Below are 26,534 nucleotides of genomic sequence, written 5' to 3'. Positions count from 1 at the left end.
TTGCATATTAATTGTGTAGCTAGCATAGTGGAGTTTTCAATTTCATTTATGCAGAAATTCCAAGTTGACGACACCTACAGCACTGAAGTAAAAAAGACTACCGTGTGCATTAGCCTGTGCACGGTTTGTAAAGTTCAATTATACCAGTCATACATGATTGAGGGTTAACTGAAAATAACTCTCACCTTACAAAACAGTCATAATGGACCTCAGCAACAACATAATAGCCAGACTCCCAACTTGGGCAAATCCAGAGTGGACGCGAGGCAATGAGCTAGAAGCAGATGACTTATCTTGCCTACCACTGAGATTGCAATAGATTTCTTCTTACCTCTAGGCAATACATTCCAAGCTATAGTGTCCGTTATGGCTGTAAAAATCCAATTGAGTTCTCCAAGGGGAGTTCGCCTGTCATTAAGTCTTCCTGGAATTCTACATTTTAAAAAATTGATAATAATGAGAATTAAAACAGGAAAGCTAAGAAATGTTTCCCCCTCTATTAGTCAGGTGGTGAAAACAAAGTACAGTGGATGACTCGGGAGTCATATCTCTCCACCTGTAAACTTAACCGGAGCACAAGCTTTAAAAATCTAAAACAAGAGCCAAAATCAAAGACACTACTTTACAAGTAGCGCCACAGCTATTCAAATAACCCGTTCATTTTTTACAATTATTTATGCTATTTCTGTACTTCTAACATGTTTAGTACATTAATAGAATGTTTCAACAAATCCAAAAGCCTTCATCGTGTAAAGAAACGCCAAAATTGGTCACTTTGGCATACAATATTGTTACAATTAACAAAGGAAAATCAAACCAAGCTTACAGGGAGAAGGAGAATCTGAAAAAGAATTGCCTGAACCCAGCATAGACAGAGGTTTTTTTTGGAAGCGGAGGGATAGCATACAGGATTATTTACTAAAATACAGTACTCCGCAGTAGTCACAGGTTTGGGCTGGAATCTGTTTTCTTAAACTAACTGAGAAGTGTGGGGAGAAAAAGCAAATTAAACAAGATGTTCAATGTGTTTTCCGCTGCATTTTGGAGTCACATTCCTTAAACTATGCACCAAATACAATACAATAATCAAATACACTAACGTTCCTGCATCGTTGCTGGGTCAAAATCTTGGAACTTCCTACCTAACAGCACTGTGGGAGTACCTTCACCTCACAGACTGCAGCGGTTCAAGGCGGCAGCTCACCACCACCTTCTCGAGGACAATTAGGGATGGGCAATAAAGGGACTGGCTTTGCCAGCAACGCCCACATCCCATGAACGAATAAAAAAATATGGTATTAAGCCCTTTAACTGAGAACTGTGTTGGAAAAGAATAAAATTTAGTGCATCCTGGAATTTATCTCCCAACTTCAAGAGTCACATGATTTCCCAGAACTCTTTCTACTGTATCAGTGTGCAGTCAGTCCTCACTGGACAGCCCATAGAAAAATGTCCCCAGGAGCTAGGAAAAGTCTAAATCCAACATCAGAGGCACAGAGTTCGTCTCCTTTATATTAGTGTACTGTCAGTGGCAGGAATACCACAAACTCACTGCTAATGGAACACTGCCAATGTCAAACTGCCTAAAAGGTCTTAAGATCAAAAAGATCGGTCTGGAAATTCAATTGGGAGGTAAGAGATTCATATTCATGAGAAATTTTGTGAGACGCCTTGGAGGAGAGAGGAATGGTATTTTGAAATTACCTTCTAAAAATCGGGGGGCAGGATAGAGTTTTAACTCCAAAATCAGTACATGCTTAATAAAGTGGGAGAGCTTAAAAGCAATGTTCCCTGTAAATGATTTTTCGTGCACGGGTCCTTTAACTGGCTGTGCAGCCCAATCAAATTTTTACGCATCCGCGGTTTTTTCCATTGTAAAGCCAGTGAGCGGCCTGCGCAGGACCTCCAGACCGCTACACGGCCGCGCGGCTTAAATAGAGCATTGCTTAAAAGTATGCAGTTGATAAGTGCATTGTGTGACGTGACACTGAGCCGTGCGAGACCAAGAGGCTACAGGTTCAATCCCAGGTCTGTGCTATGCTGATCAGTCATGGCCGGCTGGCACAAGTGGTTTTAATGAGCTTAGAAGGCAGTTAAGAAGATAGTTAAATTCATCAGGCAGGCACTCTGATTACTACCCAGTGACCCCTTGATGGAAGCACCAATCAGGTGAGAAAAGAACCTGCTCATCCTTTCAAGGTCAAATAACCAATCCTACACTCACCTCCTAGACTCACAAAGGAATGGTCCCTTGGGTATGGTACCCGAGAGTTGATACCACCTGCAGAACGGTACCCCAGCAGAACTGTACCCCAAAGTGTTCCATTAGCAATAGTATATGTGAAACAAGGTGATTTCCCCCCCCCCCTTTCCCTGGCCTCGGGCACTCGGGTCCACTGCAGCCCCCCAATAACTGCATTGGCTGAAATGTGCTAACTCAGCACAGACCAAAAGATGAATTTCGACATGCAGTTCCTTTCCCGTCCCCATTCCCAGAATAAATATTCTGACCGGTTGTCCAGCAACCACTTGTGCTGCAGTTACATCACATGTCTGCATTGCAGCAACACTGTGCTGCCTTCTTCCTCTCCAAATCATCAAAAGCTACACCTTGTAGTGGTAGCCCCAGGACCTGCACCACTACACGGTGATGCTACACATGTATAGCACTAAAACCACTGCTAGCAGCGATATTGGCAAAACTTCTGCACAGAATGCCTCGCGCAGCACACACAAATGTCAATCAGACCACTTGTACGAGCAAATCTCTAGGGGCGGTCAAATCTCAACGTTGCCCCCACCCCAAGCTCCTCAAGCAGGACTACTCTGCCCCAGACGAGTACCGCATTCCTGCAGACAATATGACTTGGCATTAATTACCTGTCACACGCCTCATTCTTTCAGGAAGTCATTTGCATCTAAAAAAAAATGTTAAGTTACAAAAATATTTAAACTACACACCAAAAACAAAGCTTTAAAGTTGTGCCCCAGTCTGAATTGCAGCATGTTCTTTTGCCTGGGGCACCTTGAGAGAACAAAAAACCATCTTCTATCCAACATAACAGCAGCTGCTGATCCTGCAAAATCTGTTTACATTTGGAATTCCCAAGTCACTGTACCTGGTTATTTTTAAGTTTGAACTTTGCGAGCGACATGCTATGTTTCCAGTGTGCTGTAAATGAATCTTCTTCAAATCAATAATTTCATAATGCTGTACAGTCATAAATTGACTAGTGGGTAACTAAATTATATTATACACATGACATTTAGTGTTGAGGATGTCATAATTACACATTTAACTCTTTACAACCGACTTTGAAACGCAACCCTGAAAACATTTAAAAGTTAATTAGTACCGATTGTCTTAACCCTTCACCGTGACAGTCTCAGCGAGCGAGTAGAAAAGCTCTAGCTTATTGTACTGTCTTTGCTCTTTAAAAAAAAAATGACGATGCTTTTAGTGAATCAGCAACACCATGATTTAGGTCACTCAAAGAAAAATGAGGTGGGGGGGGGGGGGGGGGCGGGTGGAGAAAGGGAAGATGAGATTATATACAAACGTCAGTTCCCAGGTTGTCCCTAACCAGCAGTTGAAAAGCATAAATTTCTGCAACGAAGGATGGCGTATTCAGGGTTTGTTATCTTCCTTTATAACATTTGGCAATTCAGATTACCACAATTCCTCTTACAAGTATATGGCGATCACATCTATTCGTCCTGAACTTCTGCTGTTCAGGAATAATGATAATGGGAGACTGCCGTCCAATCGATAGAGGAGTCTCAGTTGTTATGGGAGAAAAGCCTGATCCTGGACTCTCATATTGCAGTAAAAGCCAGATGAGGCGGGTAGATGAGTTGCGTTGCGTGCCAGGTGTTTGGCAGCCAGTTCTCGCAAACTTGCAGCCTCAAATTCATTCAAACTGGCCCGGCAGACATGCTGCCATCGTGGTCTGTCAGTGGCTGCATCTGCCCAGGTGCTGGGGTTAATATTGCAAGATTTCACAGTGGCCTTTAATGCGTCTCTAAAGGCCTGTATTTATAAATTCGGATTACAAATGGCACAAATCATTCAATTTCTAAATAAATGAAGTCAGAACAGTGCATTCTCTGAATCTTCATTAACTAAACAGAAGAAATTTTAGGAATTGCAAAAGCCCATTAGGTACAAGAAGGGCATTTCTTTACATAGTCTTCATTGGCGAAAAATGATTCGTTACTTACTGATCTCTCACAACATGGTTCACGGGTTTATACAAATTGAGCTCTTACCTCTCCTTGCTGGTGCCCAGTGCTTAACTTCACTTCTGATGACAACAACCTGAAGTTTAGACCAAGATCATGGTGTGTTTACTCCCGAGTAACAGGGTGATAAACTTGTTCAGTTGCAGCACTTTTGCCTCAAAGGCAAAAAGTTGAGAGTTCCAGCACCAGCTCCCCATCACACCAACAAAAAAAGGATTTTATTTGTGTATATATTAGTAAAATAGGAAGCCATAACAGCCAAGAGAGGGAACCATAATAACCAATCAGAAAGGATTTATTAACCCGCAAGACAGCAGACAGTATACCAGTTGGTATAGCCCCAATTTCCAGACCATGGCAAAACTGAAGTTGTGCCATCTTTGTGGGGAATAGCTTGGCCCAATGCTCTGATTTAAGATTGTTCCCCTTAATCCGAATGGTTCCCTGCACATGGAAAATGTGAGCAGCTCTGAAGACTGCTTCACTGCAAGTCAGAAAGCTGCTCACTGCTGTGATGAAGGGCTGTACGTCTGAAATGGTAACCCATTTGTTCTCTCCACGGATGCAGACTAGCCTGGTGTGCTTACAGCATTTTCCTTCTTTGTTTCCGATTTCCATTTTTTTTGCTTTTAAACCTGGTCTTCAAGGGTGCTGCTTACCCTTCCAGGGGATAGGGGAGCACCACAGCTGGCTGAAGGTGGTGGTGCAGGAGACATTTCTGCAAGGACTCCAGCTTCCAGCATTGTTTTGGAGGACCTCTTGCAGGAGATGTGACAAAGGACAGTGAGCCTCTTTGGAGCAGAATGCCATCCACCTTTGAAAACAGAGGCCCCAGCAGCCTGGGAGATCATCTCCAAGTGCGACTGTGCATTCTCTCAAGGCTGGGGGACTTGAGAGCAGATGACAAATAAATTCAGTGGTACCAAAAGAAGTGCCAAAGTACGTGTCCATATCTTTGAATAGCATGTGTAGATAACTTTGAATACATTCGTACTATTCGGTCATACAAAACAAGCCCCCTTCCCCCACCCTGTGTGATTGTCTACTTACTCCACCCTCAGGGAAATTACGTGCCAAGTCAACATAGTGTTATTCCCATCTTTACAACACACTTTCATTCCACAAAAGCTGCACGGCACATTGATAGTGGAGGCCAAGATTTCCACGTACAGAGTTCTTGACATTTCGACCACAAAGAGTCATGACTGGAAAACCACTGTGTGAACTAATGGATATAGTCAGGGCTAGCCAGGGAGGAAATTGATCAGAGTTCAGGGGTGCTGTTTTGTCTGCTCTGCCACTTGTTAATGCCAAGGCTTCGTCGTGAGAGAATCAGGACTGGGCATAGGGCTGCAATAAAAACTCACCAACTCTGTTTGCCTACATTTGGAACTCACTTCAGAATGAAGCCGGCTGATCTCTACAGCCATGAAGATGCTGCTTGATCTTTCAAATGCACCCTTCCCATGAATCAGTATCGACGATGAATTATAGCTATATGTGATGGGTCTCCCAGCCACCTGATGCAGACAATCTGCTGTCATGGCTTTAAACTCAAAAGCATGCAGTGAAAAGCAGTAGCAATTAATCCATCCACTAGGTAAAGCTGAACTACTCAATACTTCTTTTCACCGCCACCCCCCCCCCACCCCCACACTTACGTACCAGCTATTCTGCACCAAAACTGGTTATTTAGTCTGCTTCAGTGCAAAGTTCATATCCTTCTAAGCATCAGACAACACCTTTTGAATGACTCTCAGCGCAGTGGATTTCGTTTTTTTTCCCCGTTGGGGGCTCTAGATACGGATATGACCCCGAGGATCCTGTCCAAATAAGGTCACACTTTGCAGGCACCCTAGAAAACAGAGGCATTCTTGGGAAGCGTCTGTCTGCACCAGTCAGGAAAACAATGTTTTCTGCAATGACAGAACTATTGGCATACAACGGAAATAACATTGCTTAGTGAGCAATTACTGGGCCAACACAACGCCCCCTCGATACCTCCACAGTAAACAAGGCAGCTAGCAAGTTCTACACTGTGCTCCCAACATTGCTGGCTGCTGAAACACATCTGGGCTAGGTTACAATCCAGCTCGGAGGCGAGTTCTGAACCCACGGCACCAACCAGTCCCCTCAGGCTTACTTCTTCCAATTCAGCAGTCGGTCAGTGGGATGGCAGCTTTGCCAGTTGTGAAGGAAGAAAGTGCAACAGAATCGTCTGACTGAAGTTTATTTCCTGTATCCTGATGGGACTGGAAGTTGAGTATAACCGTTCCATCAGTCTCCAAATCAAGCACAGGCATTCTCTTACAGGATCTGCTTCTTATAGTCACGCATTACCGGCACCCGGCTACCGACCATAGAGCACATATACCAGAAACGCTGTTTACAGAGGTCACGGTCCATCATCAAAGACCCTACCCACCCCAGCCACAGTCTGTTCGCCCTCCTGCCATCTGGGAGACGCTACAGATGCATTCGCACCATTACGACCAGATTTAGGAACAGCTTCTTTCCCAGGGCTGTCATCCTACTGAACTCCACAAATAAACTCTAAAGCCTGCACATCTGCCAATGCACTTTATTATGGTTATGTTTATGTAATGTATTACAAGCCAAATGTATGTTGAATGTTAAATATCTTAATCTAAATGTAAACTCTCGGGAGCCGCAAGCCTACATTTCGTCGTACTGCACTTGTGCACTAACAATGACAATAAAAGTTGATTTGATTTTTGATTGATTTTTGACATTGCCTCTTCAGCCCCTTTAATCCTGAATTATTCATCAATTTAAGAAACAAAACCTGACACGGAAATGGATTTTGTGTTCAGATACAGGAAGGTAGATTTTGTGTTCCGATGCAGGAAAGTGATCTAATTAAACATGCTAGTGTACAATAGTGTGGGTCAATCCTAGAATCAATCAAAATTCTTACTATTTTTGACATCCTCCATACTTAAAAAACACAATCTATAATCATCTGTGTGGTTTCATAGAAAGATGGCTACAAATCTAAACTGAAGTTATGGTTTATAATTCCATCATCTGCTAGCTTTCCTGGATTTCCCAACCCATTAGTGTCTCATTTTGTAACTTTTTATGTAAAGTTACACGGTCTTAGGCCATGTTAAAATCATAAATAAAAGCAGAAAATGCTGGAAACACTCAGCAGATCAGGCAGCATCTGTGGAGAGAGAAACAGAGTCAATGTTTCAGGTCGATGACCCTTCGTCAGAACTGGAGGAAGTTAGCGTTTAACTGTCTATAAGCGCGTACAGAGCATGGGCAGGGGTGGACAAGAGAACAAAGGGAAGGTCTGTGATAGAGCAAGGGTGATTCAAGGACATAAGGGATGATGGTGCACAACAAAAGGGGGGTGGTAATGGGACAAGTAAACAAACAAACGATGGATCTAGAGGAGGTGTAAATGGGAACGTTTAAGCCGGAAGGCTGTAAAGTGCCCAAGCGAAAGATGAGGTTCTGTTCCTCGAGCTTGCGTTGAGCTTCACTGGAACAGTGTAGGAGGCCGAGGACAGAGGTCAGAGTGGGAGTGGGATGGCCTTCCCCTTTGTTCTTTCTCTTTTTCTCCCCCCTTCCTCTGGCTCTGTACTTGCTTATAAACTGTTAAATCTCTAACCTTTTCCAAGTTCTGATGAAAGGTCATCGACCTGAAACATCAACGGTTTCTCTCTCCACAGATGTTGCCTGACCTGCTGAATGTTTCCAGAATTTTCTGTTTTAATTTCAGACTTCCAGCATTCGCGGTATTTTGCTTTAGTTAAAAATCTTAATATCTTCATTTGTGCAGGAAACAGTGGCCTGCTTTAAGCTCTCCTGAAGCGACATTGCTGGAGCCCTTCCAGGTACTTTGACTTGCACTGCATGTAGTGCTGCAAAGGTTTTTTCCACATTGAGCAAGCCCAATCAGATCTTGTAAACAATCATCGGCAAGTGTTTACATGGAGTTTTATGCCCATTTACTTTACAACGCCATAAGGTTTGGTAGCTCGGAGTTCCGTGGGAGAGCTGTAAACCCAGTGAAGCAGCGCTGCTCCCACTGCCAATATCACTAGATGCTGCCATCTTTTGTGGCTGCCAGCAGCAGGCTGAATGGCTCAGCCCCAAAATGCTGCTTTTTTTTTTGCTTGCTGGACTGTTCACATCTGCCCCAGCCACATCAAACTGCCAAAACAGCTCAGCTGGTAGCACTCGCACCTCTGGGTCACAAGGCGGTGGATTTAATCCCACACACTAGGTTTTGGGAGCATGAACTGGGTTGATACTTTAGTGTAAAACTGGAGGGCTGCATTGTCAGAAGTGCTGCCTTTTATATAAGCCACGGTTCTGTCTGTCCTTTCCAATGGTTCAGGTGGACATTAAAAGATCCCGCGTCACTGTTTGAAGAGCAGGCAGTGTCTGAGCTAATATTCCATCCAAACATCGCCAAAAAAAATTACTTGTAGTTCGTCTCAATGGTGTTTTTTGGGCGTCACAAGTGCAATAAAGTCTGTTGCATCCCAAATCTGTAATTCACCATTTGAAGTGCTTTGAGTGTTTAGGAGTATAGAAGATACTATATAAAAACTTTAAAAACAAAATACAGGAAACTTCGCGATATCTGGCACCGACGGGACAGAGCTGCTGCCGATCTATCAAAACTTCCGGATAGACCAGCACTAATGTTGAAGGATACGGAGGTTTTCATCTCCGTATCTGACAACAAACACTGTTGCTTAGCAACAGCTTGTAAACACTCAGCCCGTACCTTGGAAGCGTCTCTGAAGCTGTTGCTAAGCCACAGAGACGTTTTCCAGAGCCTGACTATTATATAAAAAAAAAAAAAAAATTTAAATGCGAGAAAAAAACCTAACCAAAACGGCTGCTGATTTCTGCTGTTAGATCGAGGTTTCTGGACATACAACCTCCGGATAAACCAAAGTTTCCTGTATTCTGATTTGGTGAAATGTGCCCTCGGATTAAATGAGGCAGTTTCCACAGGAATGGGGACAGAGGACAATAATGTAGAACCTCCTTTTGACTATAAAAAGGGCCAGCATGGACTGTTGATAGAACAAACATAAATCAATGTCCTGCAAAGTATACAAGTTACCGTTGGTGGGTTTTTTTTTTTTTTTAAACAGATCATTTTGTTTAAATAAATGTAATTTTCCTCATCAGGCTTTTTTTCTGCAGAAATATTCTTTCCAATTTTGTCAATCTGGAGTGCAGTGCCCCAGATGTTGGCAGCTCTACAGTGCCAAGTGGCCATTATTTGTAAGGCTAGATGGCGAATGTGGGAAAGCTATCCAACCCTGGATGGCATCACAGAGGATCTTGTTCTCACTCAACATCCACACACATTTAGTTTCCGGCACAGGAGAGGGTTTCTCTGGCCAATTATTCTTCTCCCTAACCTGGAGGGTCTCTGGCCAATTGAAGGGCCAAAACTGCTGCTTTGATTGAAGTCAATTAGCTCAGTATAGACTGGGAACTTCTAATCTGTATGGTTTTTATGGGAAACTTTATATAGAACAGTGAACATAGACAGATATTTTTCGCATAGCAAGGCAACATCACCCGAGGATGCGATTACGAGTTGCCTTGTTGGTTTTGTATTGTAAAACTTCAAACTATTTTTGAATAACAAGTCAACCAAAGGAGCAGATTTCCCCAAATGGTTCAACAGCTACATATATTATGTGGTATAGTACTGAGGCGTATGAACCTGGAAGGTCCCAAGTTTGAGTGCAGTCAACTGATGTCAGCCAGGATGATGGTGGGTGCCACATTATGTACGAGTTAGGGAGAGGGGAAAAAAAAGTTCAGCCAGACCTGCCGTTACTCAAAACGAGTACAGAGGCCTTTGGTTATGAACAAATAGACAAAGCTTGGATGTGATGCCCCTCACAGTCAAACAACTTGCCAACATTCACAGTCCAGGCTCACACAAAGAATGGACACTTGACCAGAAGACTTCTGCTGTCTTTGCAATATTCCAGCACAGGCCAGACCTTTGGAACAGGAATAGCAAGGAGGGAGGAAAATCAGGGGAGAAAACCACAAGATAAATGTAAGGGCCTTCCTTAGGATTAGAATTTGAATTGTTGACTTATAGAACAGTCTAACACACAGAGTAAAGTAAACAGGAACCCACTGAAGCATTCAAAAAGGAACTGGATCAATTCTTGATTTGAAGAGCAGAAGCATAGGCGTTTACATGGAGAAATGGATAGCAAAGTTAGATTGGGCCCTGAAAGGGAACTGATGGCTTTTCTCCCTTCCCCTCATTGCAATTAAAATAGAAAGCAGATTTCCTGGGTGCAGCAAATATAGAAACATAGAAGATAGGAGCAGGAGTAGGCCAATCGGCCCCTCGAGCCTGTTCCGCCATTTAATGAGATCATGGCTGATCATCCAAATTCAGTACCCTGTCCCTGCTTTCTCCCCATATCCCTTGATCCCTTTAGCCTTAAGAAATATACCTAACTCCTTCTTGAATATATTTAATAAGTTGGCCTCTACTGCCTTCTGTGGTAGAGAATTCCACAGGTTCACCACTCTCTGGGTGAAGAAATTCCTCCTCATCTCTGTCCTAAATGGCTTACCCCTTATCCTTAGACTGTGACCCCTGGTTCTGGACTCCCCGGCCATCGGGAACATCCTTCCTGCATCTAGTCTGTCTAGTCCTGTTAGAATTTTATACGTTTCAATGAGATCCCCTTTCATTCTTCTAAACTCCAGCGAATATAAGCCTAGTTGACTCAATCTCTCCTCATACGTCATTCCTGCCATCCCAGGTATCAGTCTGGGGCAAACTGGCAATGAAGAATGCACATCTTAAGGAGCTCACCCAAATTTCCTGTATTCGCTGTGCCAGGTGCATCAACATGAAAACTGGCCCCAAAACAGCACCTTCATTGGGAGGAAGCTCGAGTGGAGCATAAACACCGGCACGGCTGGTTGGGCCGAATGGCCGGTTTCTGCACTGTCTATTCTATACAATTCAAAAAAGTTGGAACCTGTTCAAAATTATTTTAAATGCCGCAGTCTCCTGCTGCCAGACACTGACCTAGGTAAAAAAATTCATTAATAATTCTGAATAATGATAAAGCAAAAATCACAGTGCAGTAAGAGATCAAAAGAAAAAATGCACATGCTGGAAATCTGAAATAAATCAGAAAATACACAGGTGGTTTAGTCAGCACCTCAAATAGAAAGATTTTCCCCTTCAGACATTAAATAACCTGCTCTACTTACAGCATTTGCATCTCAGTAATGCAATGGTTAAGTCAATTCCTTAGCTTCGGACTTAAAAGTTCCTGAATGACCAGCTTTAAATAGCACAGTCTTCCTCAATTCTGGTGGCAAAAAAGAATCCTTTCATGATTTGTATTGATTTAATCTCTACCGGAACTACTGAATTAGCCACTTCTTGGCCCGACACTTGATACCAGAATATTTTGATGCATCTGATCTAGTTTCAAATAGTTCAATATGTAAAGTGGTGGAAAATGGACACTGTGCAATAAAGATCAATAGATTAGGCACTGCTTGACTAGTTTTTCTACCAATTACACCTAGCTCAAATTGCTAGACTGGGTGAGTTACGGTAGTAAAGAAATTCCTATTATTAATTAACTATATTAGTATTCATAAATATATTTAAAAAAGTAAAAGCAGATTTCAGCTAGAAACTCTAAACTAAAATTATATCTTGTACGCATATAATTCTATAAGGATATTTATCTCACTCTGTTGAATGTGAACTAATGCCAAAAGTAAAACTGACTGCCAGTAATATAATTGTCAATGGGTGTAATCACTATATACAAATACTGGATTTGAAAGCTTGATTTCACAAATCAAAAACAAGGATATGGTTCCTGTACTGTAACTGGCATTTAGCAACTCAGACAAATAACCAACAAGCCTGAATTTTAAAATTCAACATTGTATTTCAACAAAGTAGTTTTGGTCTTTCCAAATGATGCACCTTACGTCGCTGGGTTAATACAGCTTTTGGAGCAGAGTAATACTTGCAATAGACTTGCAGCAGACTGGATTTCCTAGCTTCAGACACAGTCAGGAGGCATGTAAAGCAAAGGTGGGCATTTTTCCCCAAAAGGAAATGGAAAAAAAGTTAGTTAGCAGAAAGATGGAACAGGTCCTTGGCTGCCTGCTCAACACAGAAAGGGAGGCCAAAAATAGTTTTTTTTAATTACTTGTAATCAACAGGAGATTATAAAAATGTTTCAAAGCAAGCCATGAATTATTTCAGAACATGATTACCTCCATGAAATGCTTTGAAGTTTCATGGAGAAAAAAGAGAGATCAGCAGAACCCCATCATCATAATTCATAAATCAATAGTGTTCGCATTTTAGTGTTATTGGTTTCCACTAAATTTTCAACTATCCCCTCAACACGGATTCCTTTACTGGGGCTATTTGGCAACTCACTGACATGGTCTTTATTAATTGTGAGCTTAGATAGCGAGTAATAGCAGGCTATTCAACTTTGGGGAGCTTCAGAGCCAAGCTGAATTCTGTCCTCAATGACGCAATTAGGAGCAGCTCGAGTCCATCCAGGAAAAAGCAGCCCGCTTGATTGGCACCCCATCCACCACCTTAAACATTCACTCCCTCCACCACCTGCATACTGTGGCTGCAGTGTGTACCATCTACAAGATGCACTGCAGCAACTCGCCAAGGCTTCTTCGGCAGCACCTCCCAAACCCGCGACATCTTCCAATTAGAAGGACAAGGGCAGCAGGCGCATGGGAACACCACCACCACCTCCAAGTCATACACCATCCTGACTTAGAAATAGATCGGCCGATCCTTCATCGTCGCTAGGTCAAAATCCTGGAACTCCCTCCCTACCGGCACTGTGGGAGTAACTTCAACACACGGACTGCAGCGGTTCAAGGAGGCGGCTCACCACCACCTTCTCAAGGGCAATTAGGGATGGGCAATAAATGCTGGCCTTGCCAGCGACGCCCACATCCCATAAGCAAATTTAAAAAAAACCCTGACCAATTTATCCTCCCGAACCCATGAACACCAAGGCCAGTTGTAATAGCCCTATTGTCACCACCGCCAAGCTCGCTAATTCAGTACAGACCAGAATCAAACCCAGGACCTCCCTGGTCTATATGGTTCATCAGCTAAACTCCAAGACATCGGAGTACTTTAGTTTGCATTTTAAGAGTCTCAGTTAATTTACAGAATTTTCTACAAGCAGAACACATGATGAGATTTCATAGAAGTATATGCTACTTGTAATGCTGACCGTACATCTTACGAACATGAGAATTAGGAGACGTAGGCCATTCGGCCCCTTGAGCCTGCTCCGCCATTCAATAAGATCGTGGCTGATCTTCGACCTCAACTTCACTTTCCCGCCCGACTTCCATATCCCTCGATTCCCTTAGAGTCCAAAAATCTATCGATCTCAACCTTGAACATACTCACCAACTCAGCATCCACGGCCCTCTGGGGCGGAGAATTCCAAAGATTCACAACCCTCTGAGTGAAGAAATTCCTCATCTCAGTCCAAAATGACCGACCCCTTATCCTGAGACTATGCTCCTAGTTCTAGACGCTGCAGCCAGGGGAAACAGCCTCTCAGCATCTACCCTGTCAATCTCTCTCAGAATCTTATATATTTCAATGAGATCACCTCCCATTCTTCTAAACTCCAGAGAGTATATTTGATTGTCAGTTGTGAATGATTAGATCATGCACACTATCCCACAGCTCATGACATATCTTCCGTATATTTTCTTTTGCAAAGTTGACCATAATTCACTGGACACCTGTCTTGTAAGTTGTCAGCCACATTTGTGGAAATAAGTATTTTACATGTGGCCATAGCATATCATCCTATTACTTTGCAGCATAGCAAAACCTCATTGAGATATCTCAGTCACTAGTCCCTACCGATACATCATTTAACAGAAAACTTTACAATCGTCTTTTAATTAAGATTTGACATGGCATAATTAATTTTGTAATCTGCAGGTGTTTTACTCAATAAAAGCATCACTTTATTCACTACATAGTAATGACTTAATGCCTTGTCTGGACATTTGCTGCACAAGACGGTATCTCTTTAAAAGTAATGCACAGTAGTATTGGCCCAGAATTTGCCATGTAAAATGAAGACAGACAGACTTGCAGTTATATAGCATCCTTCACAACTTAAGAACATCTCAAAGCACTTTACAGCTAATTAAGTACTTCTGAAGCGTAGTCGCTGTTGTAATGTAGGAAACATGGCAACCAGTGTGTGTTTTAGTGATGTTGGTTGAGGGATAAATATTGGGCAGGACACCGGGGATAACCTCCCCTGCTCTTCAAAATAGTGCTATAGGATCTTTTACATCCACCTGAGAGCAGACAGGGCCTTGGTTTAACGTCTCATCCGAAAGACGGTACCTCCGACAGTGCAGCGCTTCCTCAGCACTGCATTGGAATGTCAGCCTAGATTTATGTGCTCAAGTTTCTGGTGAGTTTAATGTCGCTGAAGGTAAGCATGCAGGTGCAGCAGGCGGTTAAGAAGGCAAATGGTATGTTGGCCTTCGTAGCGAGAGGGTTCAAGTACAGGAACAAGGATGTCTTGCTGCAGTTGTACAGGGCCTTGGTGAGACCACATCTTGAGTATTGTGTGCAGTTTTGGTCGCCTTATCTGAGGAAGGATGTTCTTGCCATGGAAGGAGTTCAGCGAAGATTCACCAGGCTAATACCTGGGATGGCAGGAATGACGTTATGAGGAGAGATTGGGTCGATTGGGCTTGTACTCGCTGGAGTTTAGAAGAATGAGAGGGGATCTCATTGAAACTTATAAAATTCTAACGGGACTGGACAGACTAGATGCAGGAAGGATGTTCCTGATGGTCAGGGAGTCCAGAACCAGGGGTCACAGTCTAAGGATAAGGGGTAGGCCATTTAAGACAGAAAGGAGGAGGAATTTCTTCACCCAGAGAGTAGTGAACCTGTGGAATTCTCTACCACAGAAGGCAGTAGAGGCCAATTCATTAAATATATTCAAGAAGGAGTTGGATATATTTCTTAAGGCTAAAGGGATCAAGGGGTATGGGGAGAAAGCCGGGACCGGGTACTGAATTTGGATGATTAGCCATGATCTCATTGAATGGCGGAGCAGGCTCAAGGGGCCGAATGGCCTACTCCTGCTCCTATCTTCTATGCTTATATGCAATCCTTTTTTTAAAAAAAAATCATTCACACTGACAATCAAATCAAGTAACAGTGAGTTTAATGCACACACCTTTAGTAGTGCGTAAAAAAACAGCAATTTGTGGCAAGGAAGAGATGCGCCGAGTAGCGAATTGCCACAAATTGCAGGACGATTTGCGCCGCTCCACCGTTAGCCTCACAAAAACAGGATCTCGCCGTCAACCTCCCAATGAGTGTCAAGAAATTGCTGGATTTGCACTACATATATGAACTAAACTCCCTGCAGAAAGTTAGGGCTGCTATTTATAAGGAAGTGATTTTCAGTCTTGCCATGCCACTGAACCTTGGAGGCCCAGAAAGTGAACAATTGAAACTGTAGAGTCTCACTCCTGCGAGTAGTAAATCGTTGCTCGGTTTTTAAAATTTGAATGTTTAAAAAAAAAGTGTTCTTCCTTTTCCTTTGTCTCTTTCTTTCTCAATCCACTCTCTCTCTCTCAATCCACTCTCTCTCTCTCTCTTTCCTGTGTATCTAATTTGACGCTAATTCACCCCATTTCCTTCTCTATCCTTAAATGGCATTGGTTAAGGAGATTGGTCCCGTTGTTCACCAAGATCCCAGATGCCCTATTGACCTCGCTGCCCTGTTATCAATTCCCACTTCCAGCAATTTGCAGCGCAAAAATGATTGGAGCTGAAGGGCGAGGGAAAAAAATCTCGGGGTGCATGCCGTGAGTTGGATTTTTTTCCCTCGCTCCAGCAAACTCTGGGCCATTAGTGGAGGATTTCTGAACACTTTAAATGTGTTCCGAATTTTTAATTTTGAAACAAAATCTGGCAACGCATTCTGCCCATGGAATGTTTACCAAGAGCGATAGATTGAATCGTTCCATGGAAAATCTACTCGAAAAGCAGTTAAAAAATAAAATTGCAAGTGAAGAAGTAGCGTAGTTGCCCTGTAAAGTAAAACCAGTCTATAATGACTACCTTTGGGACCGAATGATTAATTATACAATAGCGGCCATTATATTAAATGCGAAAGTATGCATAATTATTGAAGATATGTATTCACAAGCTTTCAAAATCCAATGGTTTCAACAAGTTGTTAATCAGCTTAATTAATTGCTGGGAGTGATTCTCAGTGATTACTATAAACAGATATCCTGTGCGCGCTAATGCCCTTTAATGCTAGTTTCACTGTAAAACACACACACACACTTCACTACAAATAGCTTGACAAATAGAAACCTACATAATTGAATTTCTATGACTAAAGACAGATGGAAAAGTTAGCGCTTGTGCAATCAGGAGTAACTGGAGTTATTAATGGCGTAATAAGTGATCATTTCTGCTGGACAACGTCTCCGGCACTGAAAAAAATTAATTTTACAAGTGTGGAGTCTCATTCCCTCAGAAGAAAATTAATGTTGCAGATTTTTTTTTTTTTTAATTTAATTTTTCTGTTTCTCCCTTATGTCTCTCCCTCAATCCCATGTGCATGTCCCAATCTTTATTTTGTTTCCTGTACAATGATTTAAATGGAATTAATATTTTCTGCTTTTCAGTCTGCGTGTCTCAGTGAGGATTCTTCAATCTGACTGGTCGAAGAGCCTCGTTGTTGCTTACCCTGCTCACATACACCCACAGATCCCCTGTAGAGGGCGTCGTGCTGGATCAGACACCTGAAAACTAGAAAACTCTGACAAGCCCATGAAAAGTCTCTGTGCAACTGTACACTAGGTGAACAGCGAAAGCCCTTATTTCACCGCTCACAGCAAAATACGGGCCATTGTATCTGAATTTAAATTATTTTCTGCTAACTATAAAGCTCAGACCCAAAGATCCCTTGCATTTGTACTAATTTAGATCTAAATTACCAGAATTAAGCACCGAAAAAGAATCAATGATCAACAAGTTTTTAAAAATATCCAACTTTTCCCTACAGGAGTAAACATAACATTTATATTGTAAACAATAGTTTATGACAACAACTGGCATTTATATACCGCTTTTAACAAACATCCCAAGGCGCTTCACAGGAGTGATTATCAAACAAAGTTCAACACAGTCACATAAGGAGATATTGGACAGGTGACCAAAAACTTGGTCTAAGAGGTAGGCTTTAAGGAGCGTCTTAAAGGAGGAGAAAGAGGTAGAGAGGCAGAGAGATTTAGGGAGGGAACTCCAGTGCCTAGATTACAATACTTTTTTTTATTCGTTCCTGGGATGTGGGTGTCTCTGGCAAGGCCAGCATTTATTGCCCATCCCTAATTGCCCTTGAGAAGGTGGTGGTGAGCCGCTTTCTTGAACCGCTGCAGTCCGTGTGGTGAAGGTACTCCCACAGTGCTGTTACGGAGGGAGTTGCAGGATTTTGACCCGGCAACGATCAAGGATCGGCGATATACTTCCAGGTCAGGATGGTGTGTAACTTGGGAGGGGATCTTGCAGGTGATGGTGTTCCCATGCCCTGCTGCCCTTGTCTTTCTAGGTGGAAGAGGTCGCAGGTTTGGGAGGTGCTGCCGAAGAAGCCTCGGCGAGTTGCTGTAGTACATCTTGTAGATGGTACACACTGCAGCCACGGTGTGCCGGTGGTGGAGGGAGTGAATGTTTAAGGTGGTGGATGAGGTGCCAATCAAACAGGCTGCTTTGTCCTGGATGGTGTTGTGCTTCCTGAGTGTTGTTGGAGCTGCACTCATCTAGGCAAGTGGAGTATTCCATCACACTCCTGACTTGTGCCTTGTAAATGGTGGAAAGGCTTTGGGGAATCAGGAGGTGAGACACTTGCCGCAGAATACCAAGTCTTTGACCCACTCTTGTTGCCACAGTATGTGTGTGGCTGGTCCAGATAAGTTAATGGTGGGGGACTGGTAATGCCAATGAATATCAAGGGGAGGTGGCGAGACTCTCACTTGTTGGGAGATAGTATTTGCCTGGCACGAATGTTATTTGTCACTTGTCAGCCCAAGCCTGAATGTTTTGCTGCACGCGGGCATGGACTGCTTCATTATCTGAGGAGTGGTGAATGGCGCTGAACACTGTGCCGTCATCAGCGAACATCCCCACTTCTGACCTTATGATGGAAGGATGGTCATTGATGAAGCAGCTGAAGATGGTTGGGCCGAGGACACCGCCCTGAGGAACTCCTGCAGCAATGTCCTGGGGCTGTGATGATTGACCTCCAACCACCACAACTAACTTCCTTTGTGCTAGGTATGACTCCAGCCAGTGGAGAGGTTTCCCCGATTCCCATTGACTTCAATTTTACTAGGACTCCTTGATGCCACACTCAGTCAAATGCTGCCTTGATGTCAAGGGCAGTCACTCTCACCTCACCTCTGGAATTCAGCTCCTTTGTCCATGTTTGGACCAAGACTGTAATGAGGTCTGCAGCCGAGTCGTCCTGGCGGAACCCAAACTGAGCAACAGTGAGCAGGTTATTGGTGCGCAAGTGCTGTTTGATAGCACTGTCGACGACCCCTTCCATCACTTTGCTGATGATTGAGAGTAGACTGATGGGGCGGTAATTAGCCAGGTTGGATTTGTCCTGCTTTTTGTGGATAGGACATACCTGGGCAATTTTCCACATTGTCTGATAGATTTCAGTGTGGTAGCTGTACTGGAACAGCTTGGCTAGAGGCGCAGCTAGTTCTGGAGCACAACTCTTCAGCATGACAGCCAGGATGTTGTCAGGGCCCACAGCCTCTGCTGTATCCAGTGCACTCAGCCATTTCTTGATATCACGTGGAGTGAATCAAGTTGGCTGAAGACAGGCTTCTGTGATGGTGGGGACTTCAGGAGGAGGCAGATATGGATCATCCACTTGGCACTTCTGGCTGAAGATGGCTGCAAACGTTTCTGCCTCGTCATTCGCACTCACGTGCTGGGCTCCACCATCAATGATATTCATGGAGCCTCCTCCTCCTCCCGATAGTTGTTTAATGGTCCACCACCATTCACGACTGGATGGTGCAGGATTGCAGAGCTTGGATCTGATCCATTGATTGTGGGATTGCTTAGCCCTGTCTATAACATGTTACTTCCACTGTTTAGCATGCATGTAGTCCTGTGTTGCAGCTTCCCTAGTTTGGCACCTCATTTTTAAGTACACCTGGTGTTGCTCCTGACATGTTCTTCTTCACTCCTTACTGGACCAGGGTTGGCCCCTTGGCTTGATGGTAATGGTAGAATGAGGGATATGCCGGGCCATGAGGTTACAGATTGTGGTGGAATACTATTCTGCTGCTGCTGATGGCCCACAGTGCATCATGGATGCCCAGTTTTGAGCTGCTAGATCTGTTCTGAACCTCTCCCATTTAGCACGGTGGTAGTGCAACACAACACGATGGAGGGTGTCTTCAGTGTGAAGACGGGATTTCGTCTCCACAAGGACTGTGCGGTGGTCACTGCTACCAATGCTGTCTTGTACAGATGCATCTACGACGGGTAGATTGGTGAGGTGGTGGTCAAGTAGGTTTTTCCCCTCGTGCTGGTTCATTCACCACCTGCTGCAGGCCCAGTCTGGCAGTTATGTCCTTCAGGATTCGGCCAGCTCGGTCAGTAGTGGTGCTACCGAGCCACTCTTGGTGATGGACACTGAAGTCCCCCACCCATTCTGTGCCCTTGCTACTCTCAGTGCTTCTTCCAAGTGGTGTTCAACATGGAGGAGTACTGATTCATCAGCTGAGGGAGGGCGATAGATGGTAATCAGCAGGAGGTTTCCTTGCCCATGCTTGACCTGAAGCCATTAGACTTTATGGAGTCCGGAGTCAATGTTGAGGACTCCTAGGGCCACTCCTTCCCGACTGTATACCACTGTGCCGCCACCTCTGGTGGGCCTGTCCTGCCAGTGGGACAGGACATACCCAGGGATGGTGATGGAATAGTCTGGGACATTGGCTGAAAGGTATGATTCTGTGAATATGACATCAGGCTGTTCCTGGACAAGTCTGTGGTTCAGCTCTCCCAATTTTGGCACAAATCCCCAGATATTCGTGAGGAGGACTTTCCAGGGTCGATTGGGCTGGGTGCGCCGTTGTCATGTCCGAAGCCAATGCCGAGGTCGATGCCAGGTGGTCCATCTGGTTTTATTCTCATTATTGTTTTTCAGAGTGGCTTGCTAGGCCATTTCAGAGGGCAGTTAAGAGTCAACAACATTGCTGGGGGTCTGGAGTCACATATGGGCCAGACCAGGTAAGGATGGCAAACTTATTTCCCTAAAAGGGCATTAGTGAACCAGATGGGTTTTTACAACAATCTGACAGTTTCATGGTCACCATTTTTATTCCATATTAATATAATTAACTGAATTTAAATTCCCCAGCTGCCGTGGTGGGATTTGAACTCACGTCTCTGGATCATTAGTCCAGGCCTCTGGATTACTAGTCCAGTAACATAACCACTATACTTCAAAATAAAAACGCTTTAAAAAATACTTCAAGTTTCCAAATCCGGATCCATCATCTTTGTTTGAACGGATCAATAAGCAGCTGCCCATTTCTAGCCCAACACTCTATGGGCACAGGGACAGATTTTATGGGCTCTTTAATGCAAGCCACTGTCGCTGTCCCTGGGGGAGCAGAGAGGTTTTAGGACCAGCCACTTGTCACATTCTATTTCACGATAAAAAAAAGTCAAGAAACGTGTGCCTGCGGGTATTGGAGGCACCAAACGAAAGGCCTGCAGGTACGGTTTCTTTGTTATACATAAATCAAAACGCCAATTTCAGCCAAAATTATAGAGCGATGCTTCTAACGGAAAAGGGACCAGATTGAAAAAAATATATTTACTGGAATCCCCACTACCTGCAGAGAGTAGAGATGGATCAAAGGGATTGCATTTCATCAGAATTCCAACAGCTTAGTGAGCATTTAGTAGAAAACAGTATTTGGCCTTTGTAAAATAGTTTTCACGAAAAATATGCTGTTATATTTACAAATAATGGGTTTGACTGATAAATGTATATTTCATAGGATTTTAATCTATGAAATACCAGAAAAGAACCTGAATATCACCTACAGCTGTTAAATGAATGATCATCTTTCCTGGAACAGCAGCATAACAACAGCTCATGCAACTCAAGGCCAGCATGCTAATTCTAATATTCTAATTTAAAAAACATAGATGGTCATTAAAGGGGTATCAAACTGAATTTTATAAACATCTACCATACATTAAGGTGCACAGTGAAGGGACTGAGTACTTTGTTCATTTGTAAATGAAAATTCCACCACTCTCATGTCAAAGACAGCATTCAATTTCAGGACATGAAAAGCAACTTTCTCCCTTTTGTGCTGTGGCACTGAATCAGAGCAAGTCATAGAGTCATAGAGTCATAGAGTTTTACAGCACAGAAAGAGGCCCTTCGGCCCATCGTGTCTGCGCCGCCCATCCATCCCTGTCCAGTCTAATCCCATTTTCCAGCATTTGGTCCATAGCCTTGTATGCAATGGCATTTCAAGTGCTCATCCAAATGCTTCTTGAATGTTGTGAGGGTTCCTGCCTCTACCACCCTTTCAGGCATTGAGTTCCACATTCCAACCACCCTCTGGGTGAAAAAGTTCCTCCTCAAATCCCCTCTAAATCTCCTGCCCCTTACCCTGAATCTATGCCCCCTTGTTATTGACCCCCCTACTAAGGGGAAAAGTTCCTCTTTGTCTACCCTATCTATGCCCCTCATCATTTTGTACACCTCAATCAGGTCCCCCCTCAGCCTTCTTTGCTCCAAGGAAAACAACCCCAGCCTGTCCAGCCTCTCTTCATAGCTGAGGCGCTCCATCCCAGGTAACATCCTGGTGAATCTTCTCTGCACCCTCTCCAAAGTCTCAATGTTTCGCTGGTTAATGTTTGCCCATGTATGCATTCCCCAAAACCTTGCAATTTTTAATGTGTGAAAAGTCACATGCGCAAAATACATAGCACCAACACTGAAAATGATTTTTTTTTTTTTTACAAAGATTGAATACATATGCTTCATGCACATTATGGTGCATGTGCTTCTGCAAATCAGCCACCAGTCTAACCCACAAAGGCTTTGGTATCTAAACAGGGATCATTTGAAAAGTAAACGTGCTCAGCAACATCAGTGATGACCATTGCCAGCAATAAGGACTGGAAAATGTTTACATTTTTGCTCCTAATACCAAACACACCAAGATCAGGCACAACAACAAATTAGATGTAAAGTAACTCTTCCCCAATAATGTGGCCATTGCAACCTCAAACCTCGCCCCACCTATCCCCTCTAAACTGCACAAGAAAGAAATGGGAAAACTGTACCACATACATCCCAACTTTATGCGTGTGTGTGGCAAGACTTGCAGTGCAAAAAATGATGGGTAGTTTTATGCTGCAGGCTCACATCTATTAAGAACTGGATTGAAACTGGTGTTCATTTCACATAGGATCCTTACCATCAGTGGAGAAGTCACGTCCTTCCCATCAATCTGTGCCTGGCTTGGAGTAGTGAAAGAATTGTGTTCTAATGAACCGCATCACTTGATCTCTTCCTAAAAAAAAACTTTATGTGGTATCAGTTAAAGTGCTATAGTCATCCTTTGGAAAAGACTTTAAGGTCGATATTCCAGACCCTTTCAGCCTTGAGGGTGGGTGGGCACGTGGCACTCAAAGTGCAGCTAATTTCAGTGCCTTTGGCCATCAACATGGCCCAAGGGCACACCTTGATACTGGCCTACCTCCTGGAAGAGCCTAGCAACAAAACACAGTGGAGCAAATGAAGCACATGCTCATCCTTTCTTAGTAAATTCATCAAAAAAGTCCAGTTTTCAGCTAATGCTGATTTCTGCTCCTCAGTCATCCTAGAGGACCATTAAACACCAGAGCCAAAATGTGTTTGAAGAGTTAAATTTTTAACAAATGTTCCATGCAACAAAACTACATGTATACACTTGAAACTGTTCTATATATACTCGAGAAAGAATCATCAACGGATCCGTACAAGCAGGAAGCAGAGGATGGGTTTCCGTCACTGCTTGGAGGGTTAGCCGTGGTTCAGTTGGTAGCACTTTCACCTCTCAGTCAGAAGGTCATGAGTTCAAGTCCCACTCCAGACACTTGAGCACAACAATCTAGGCCGACACTCCAGTGCAGTGCTGAGGGAATGCTGCACTGTAAAAGATCCCATGGCGCTATTTCGAAGAGGAGCTGGCGAGTTATCCATAGTGTCCTGGCCAAGATTTATCCCTCAATCAACATCACAAAAACAGATTATCTGGTCATTATCACATTGCTGTTTGTGGCAGCTTGCTGTGCGGAAATTGGCTGCCGCGTTTCCCACATTACAACAGTGACTACACTTCAAAAGTACTTCATTGGCTGTAAAGCGCTTTGGGACGTCCGGAGGTTGTGAAAGGCGCTATATACAGTAAATGCGTGTCTTTCTTTTACTGCTTCTTAATCTCTGATATACCATGAAGTGCTAACCATAAGATATACGAACAAACAATACTTCAATAGGCCTGACTTGCCTCTTTCTACCCGCAAAACTGGGAAAAATGTTTTGAGTAATAGATGGAGAATGGCTATAAACTCTTGCAAGGTAAATATATACCTGCTGATATTCCTTTATTAATTTTTTTAAAGCAATTTTATATTACTTTGCTACAAACTTGAAAAAAATCTTCTGATTTGCTCAAGAGGGAATTAACATTCTTGAACTGTGGATAGCAGGGAAAATACACACAAAAAAGCATATGAATTATCAATTTTAAGTCAATTTTTGTGCCCTTGTTCAGCCATGCAAGAGTTAAACTTGGCAATGTTTACTTCCCAAAAACCTTCAGAGATGAAATATGAAAATAATTTAAGGGAGAACAATTGAAGGTTCACTACAATCACTTTAGTCAGTTTGTAAAGCATTTTCTTTCATTTGATAAGTGGGCTATTACTGTAGTTGATTCTGTAATAATTCCTCTCAGAGAAAAACAAAGATTGAATGCTTAATTGAATGAGATACCAATGAAGAAGTACACCAAACCTTGCTTAAAATATAAAGCTTCACAAATTATATTATGCAGGGGTAACAAAAACTATTAATAGTTAGCAGTTACATTATTCCCCGCCAGTCATGAACAATCTGCTACTGCAAGACCCAGGCATTAAATCCAGTGTGGTTTTTAAAAAAAAGAGGAATACTCCATATTCAGCGATAAACATTTTGTTGCTAAGTTATCCACTGAAATAATCAACATAAAATAAAATATGACTGGAAATTTCTTTGGTAAACTGTTGCAAACCAGCTCCATTGACTACTGAAAAACTGCTTGGTTATTGTAAACAGCTAAATTATAAATTGACCAGTCAACACATTTTCTACCATAAATACAAATTTACTGTATTAATAAGTCATGTAAACACAGCCCACTTTTCTTGACAAAGTCTTATTTCGCCTGGCAAAGATGGAGCTAACCTTTTATCGCCTATGCAGATTCTTGAAATGTGCTCCAGACAATAATTAAATCCACACAGGTAAACCGATCACTCTGCATTAGTCACTTGGTTCAGGGGCCTCCAAAATCTTGCGCAGGCAGGTGGGTTTGTACATTAGCAGACAAAGTTTAATACAGACAGATGTAAAGTACTGCAGGAAACTTTGGTTTATCCGGAGGTTGTATGTCCGGAAACCTCGATCTAACGGCAGAAATCAACAGCTGTTTTGGTTAGGTTTTTTTTCTTCTCCTAGCATTTTAACAACAGTCAGGCTCTGGAAAGCGTCTCTGTAGCTTAGCAACAGCTTCAGAGACGCTTCCAAGGTACGGGCCGAGTGTTTACAAGCTGTTGCTAAGTAACAGTGTTTGTTGTCAGATACGGAGATGAAAACCTCCGTATCCTTCAACGTTAGCGCTGGTCTATCCGGAAGTTTTGATAGATCGGCAGCAGCTCGGTCCCGTCGGTGCCGGATATCGCGAAGTTTCCTGTATATACATTGGGAGGGAAAAATGGGCAACGCAAGTGGGAATAGCCAAGGATCAATTTGAAAAAGTCTTAAAGGACTCGGTGTGCAAAATACCCAACCAATGCAGAGCAGCGATCAACAAAACCAATACAATGTTGAATTATATAGCCAGAACAGTAGATTACAAGTCAGAGAAAAATCATAATTAAACAGCACAGTGCGCTGGTCAGACCACATCTCGAGTACTTTGTTCAGTTCTGGTCACCGAGACACAAGGGGGCACAAGCAAGCAGAGAAGCAAACAACCACGAGATTGATCCCCCACACCACCCCCCCCCCCCCAAAAGTCTGGGATATCTCAGATATGAGGAAAGACTGGGGAAACTTGGGCAGGATTTATTCGATAATTGATCAAAAGGCATCAAATTTCAGAAGATAGGGTATTCACTTTGTTATACTCTGGCAGTTAGCCCAGGGTATTCAACAAACTGCACCATAATGGTGATGGTTTACAAATCTTCACACAACAATTTCCAGATCTAAGTTGGGATGTTGGAGAAAAGTACTGAGCAGAAACAATCCTGTTCACACCCAATTCTCAGAGGGCAAAAAGCTGGCAGCAAGTCAAACTAGGAAGCTCACACAACTCTTAATAGATCAGCACAAAACATAATTTGCAGAAGTTAAGCACAGTTGGCCTGTCCACCCTTTGGAATGAAGATTAATGCCTATGACTGGGTTACTTTGTGGGAGGAATGACCAGAGGTGTTCTAAAATAGTTCTTGCAACAATTCTACTTATTTCTGGGAATACAGAAAGGGTTAGCTGTGGCTCAGTGGTAGTCCTCTCGCCCGAGTCAGAAGGTTGTCGATTCAAGTCCCACTCCAGAGCACGAAATCAAGGCCGACACGCCAGTGTTTCATTGGCTCTAAAGCGTTTTGGGATGTCCTGAAAAACACTATGGGCTGGATTTTCCGACCCCCGTGGGTGTGTACACACCCGTAGGGGCTGCGCAAGTGCCAGGTTTAGGCATGCGAAGCACATGCGCTGAAAACCGATGATCATCAACAGATCATCCGCCTGCCCGAGAAAAGTGCCTCTGCCGGGGGGGGTTGCACTTTTTGCACAACTTCTGCCGGCTGAAAGGCCAGAAACCTTACGCCTGGTAAAAGCAGGTGTACGGCC

At 43.3% G+C, this 26,534-nt stretch overlaps 1 protein-coding gene across 3 annotated transcripts in view; it reads right to left on the bottom strand.

Moving 5' to 3' along the window:
* The window catches only part of rptor (regulatory associated protein of MTOR, complex 1), a 432,389-nt gene that overhangs the window by 233,230 nt on the left and 172,625 nt on the right, over nucleotides 1–26,534 (bottom strand). For all 3 annotated transcript variants that reach the window (XM_085963808.1, XM_085963809.1, XM_085963810.1), the window contains one exon: nucleotides 332–432. In XM_085963808.1, the coding sequence (XP_085819934.1) occupies nucleotides 332–432 (101 nt within the window). The remainder of the gene's footprint in view (nucleotides 1–331; nucleotides 433–26,534) is intronic.

This window comes from Somniosus microcephalus, chromosome 21, assembly GCF_052327205.1.
Source record: "Somniosus microcephalus isolate GS21.2 chromosome 21, FLI_Smic_1.0, whole genome shotgun sequence".
Lineage (NCBI taxonomy): Eukaryota > Metazoa > Chordata > Chondrichthyes > Squaliformes > Somniosidae > Somniosus > Somniosus microcephalus.
The sequence above is the reverse complement of the archived record's forward strand: the minus strand, read 5'-3'. Positions and strand labels throughout refer to the sequence as shown.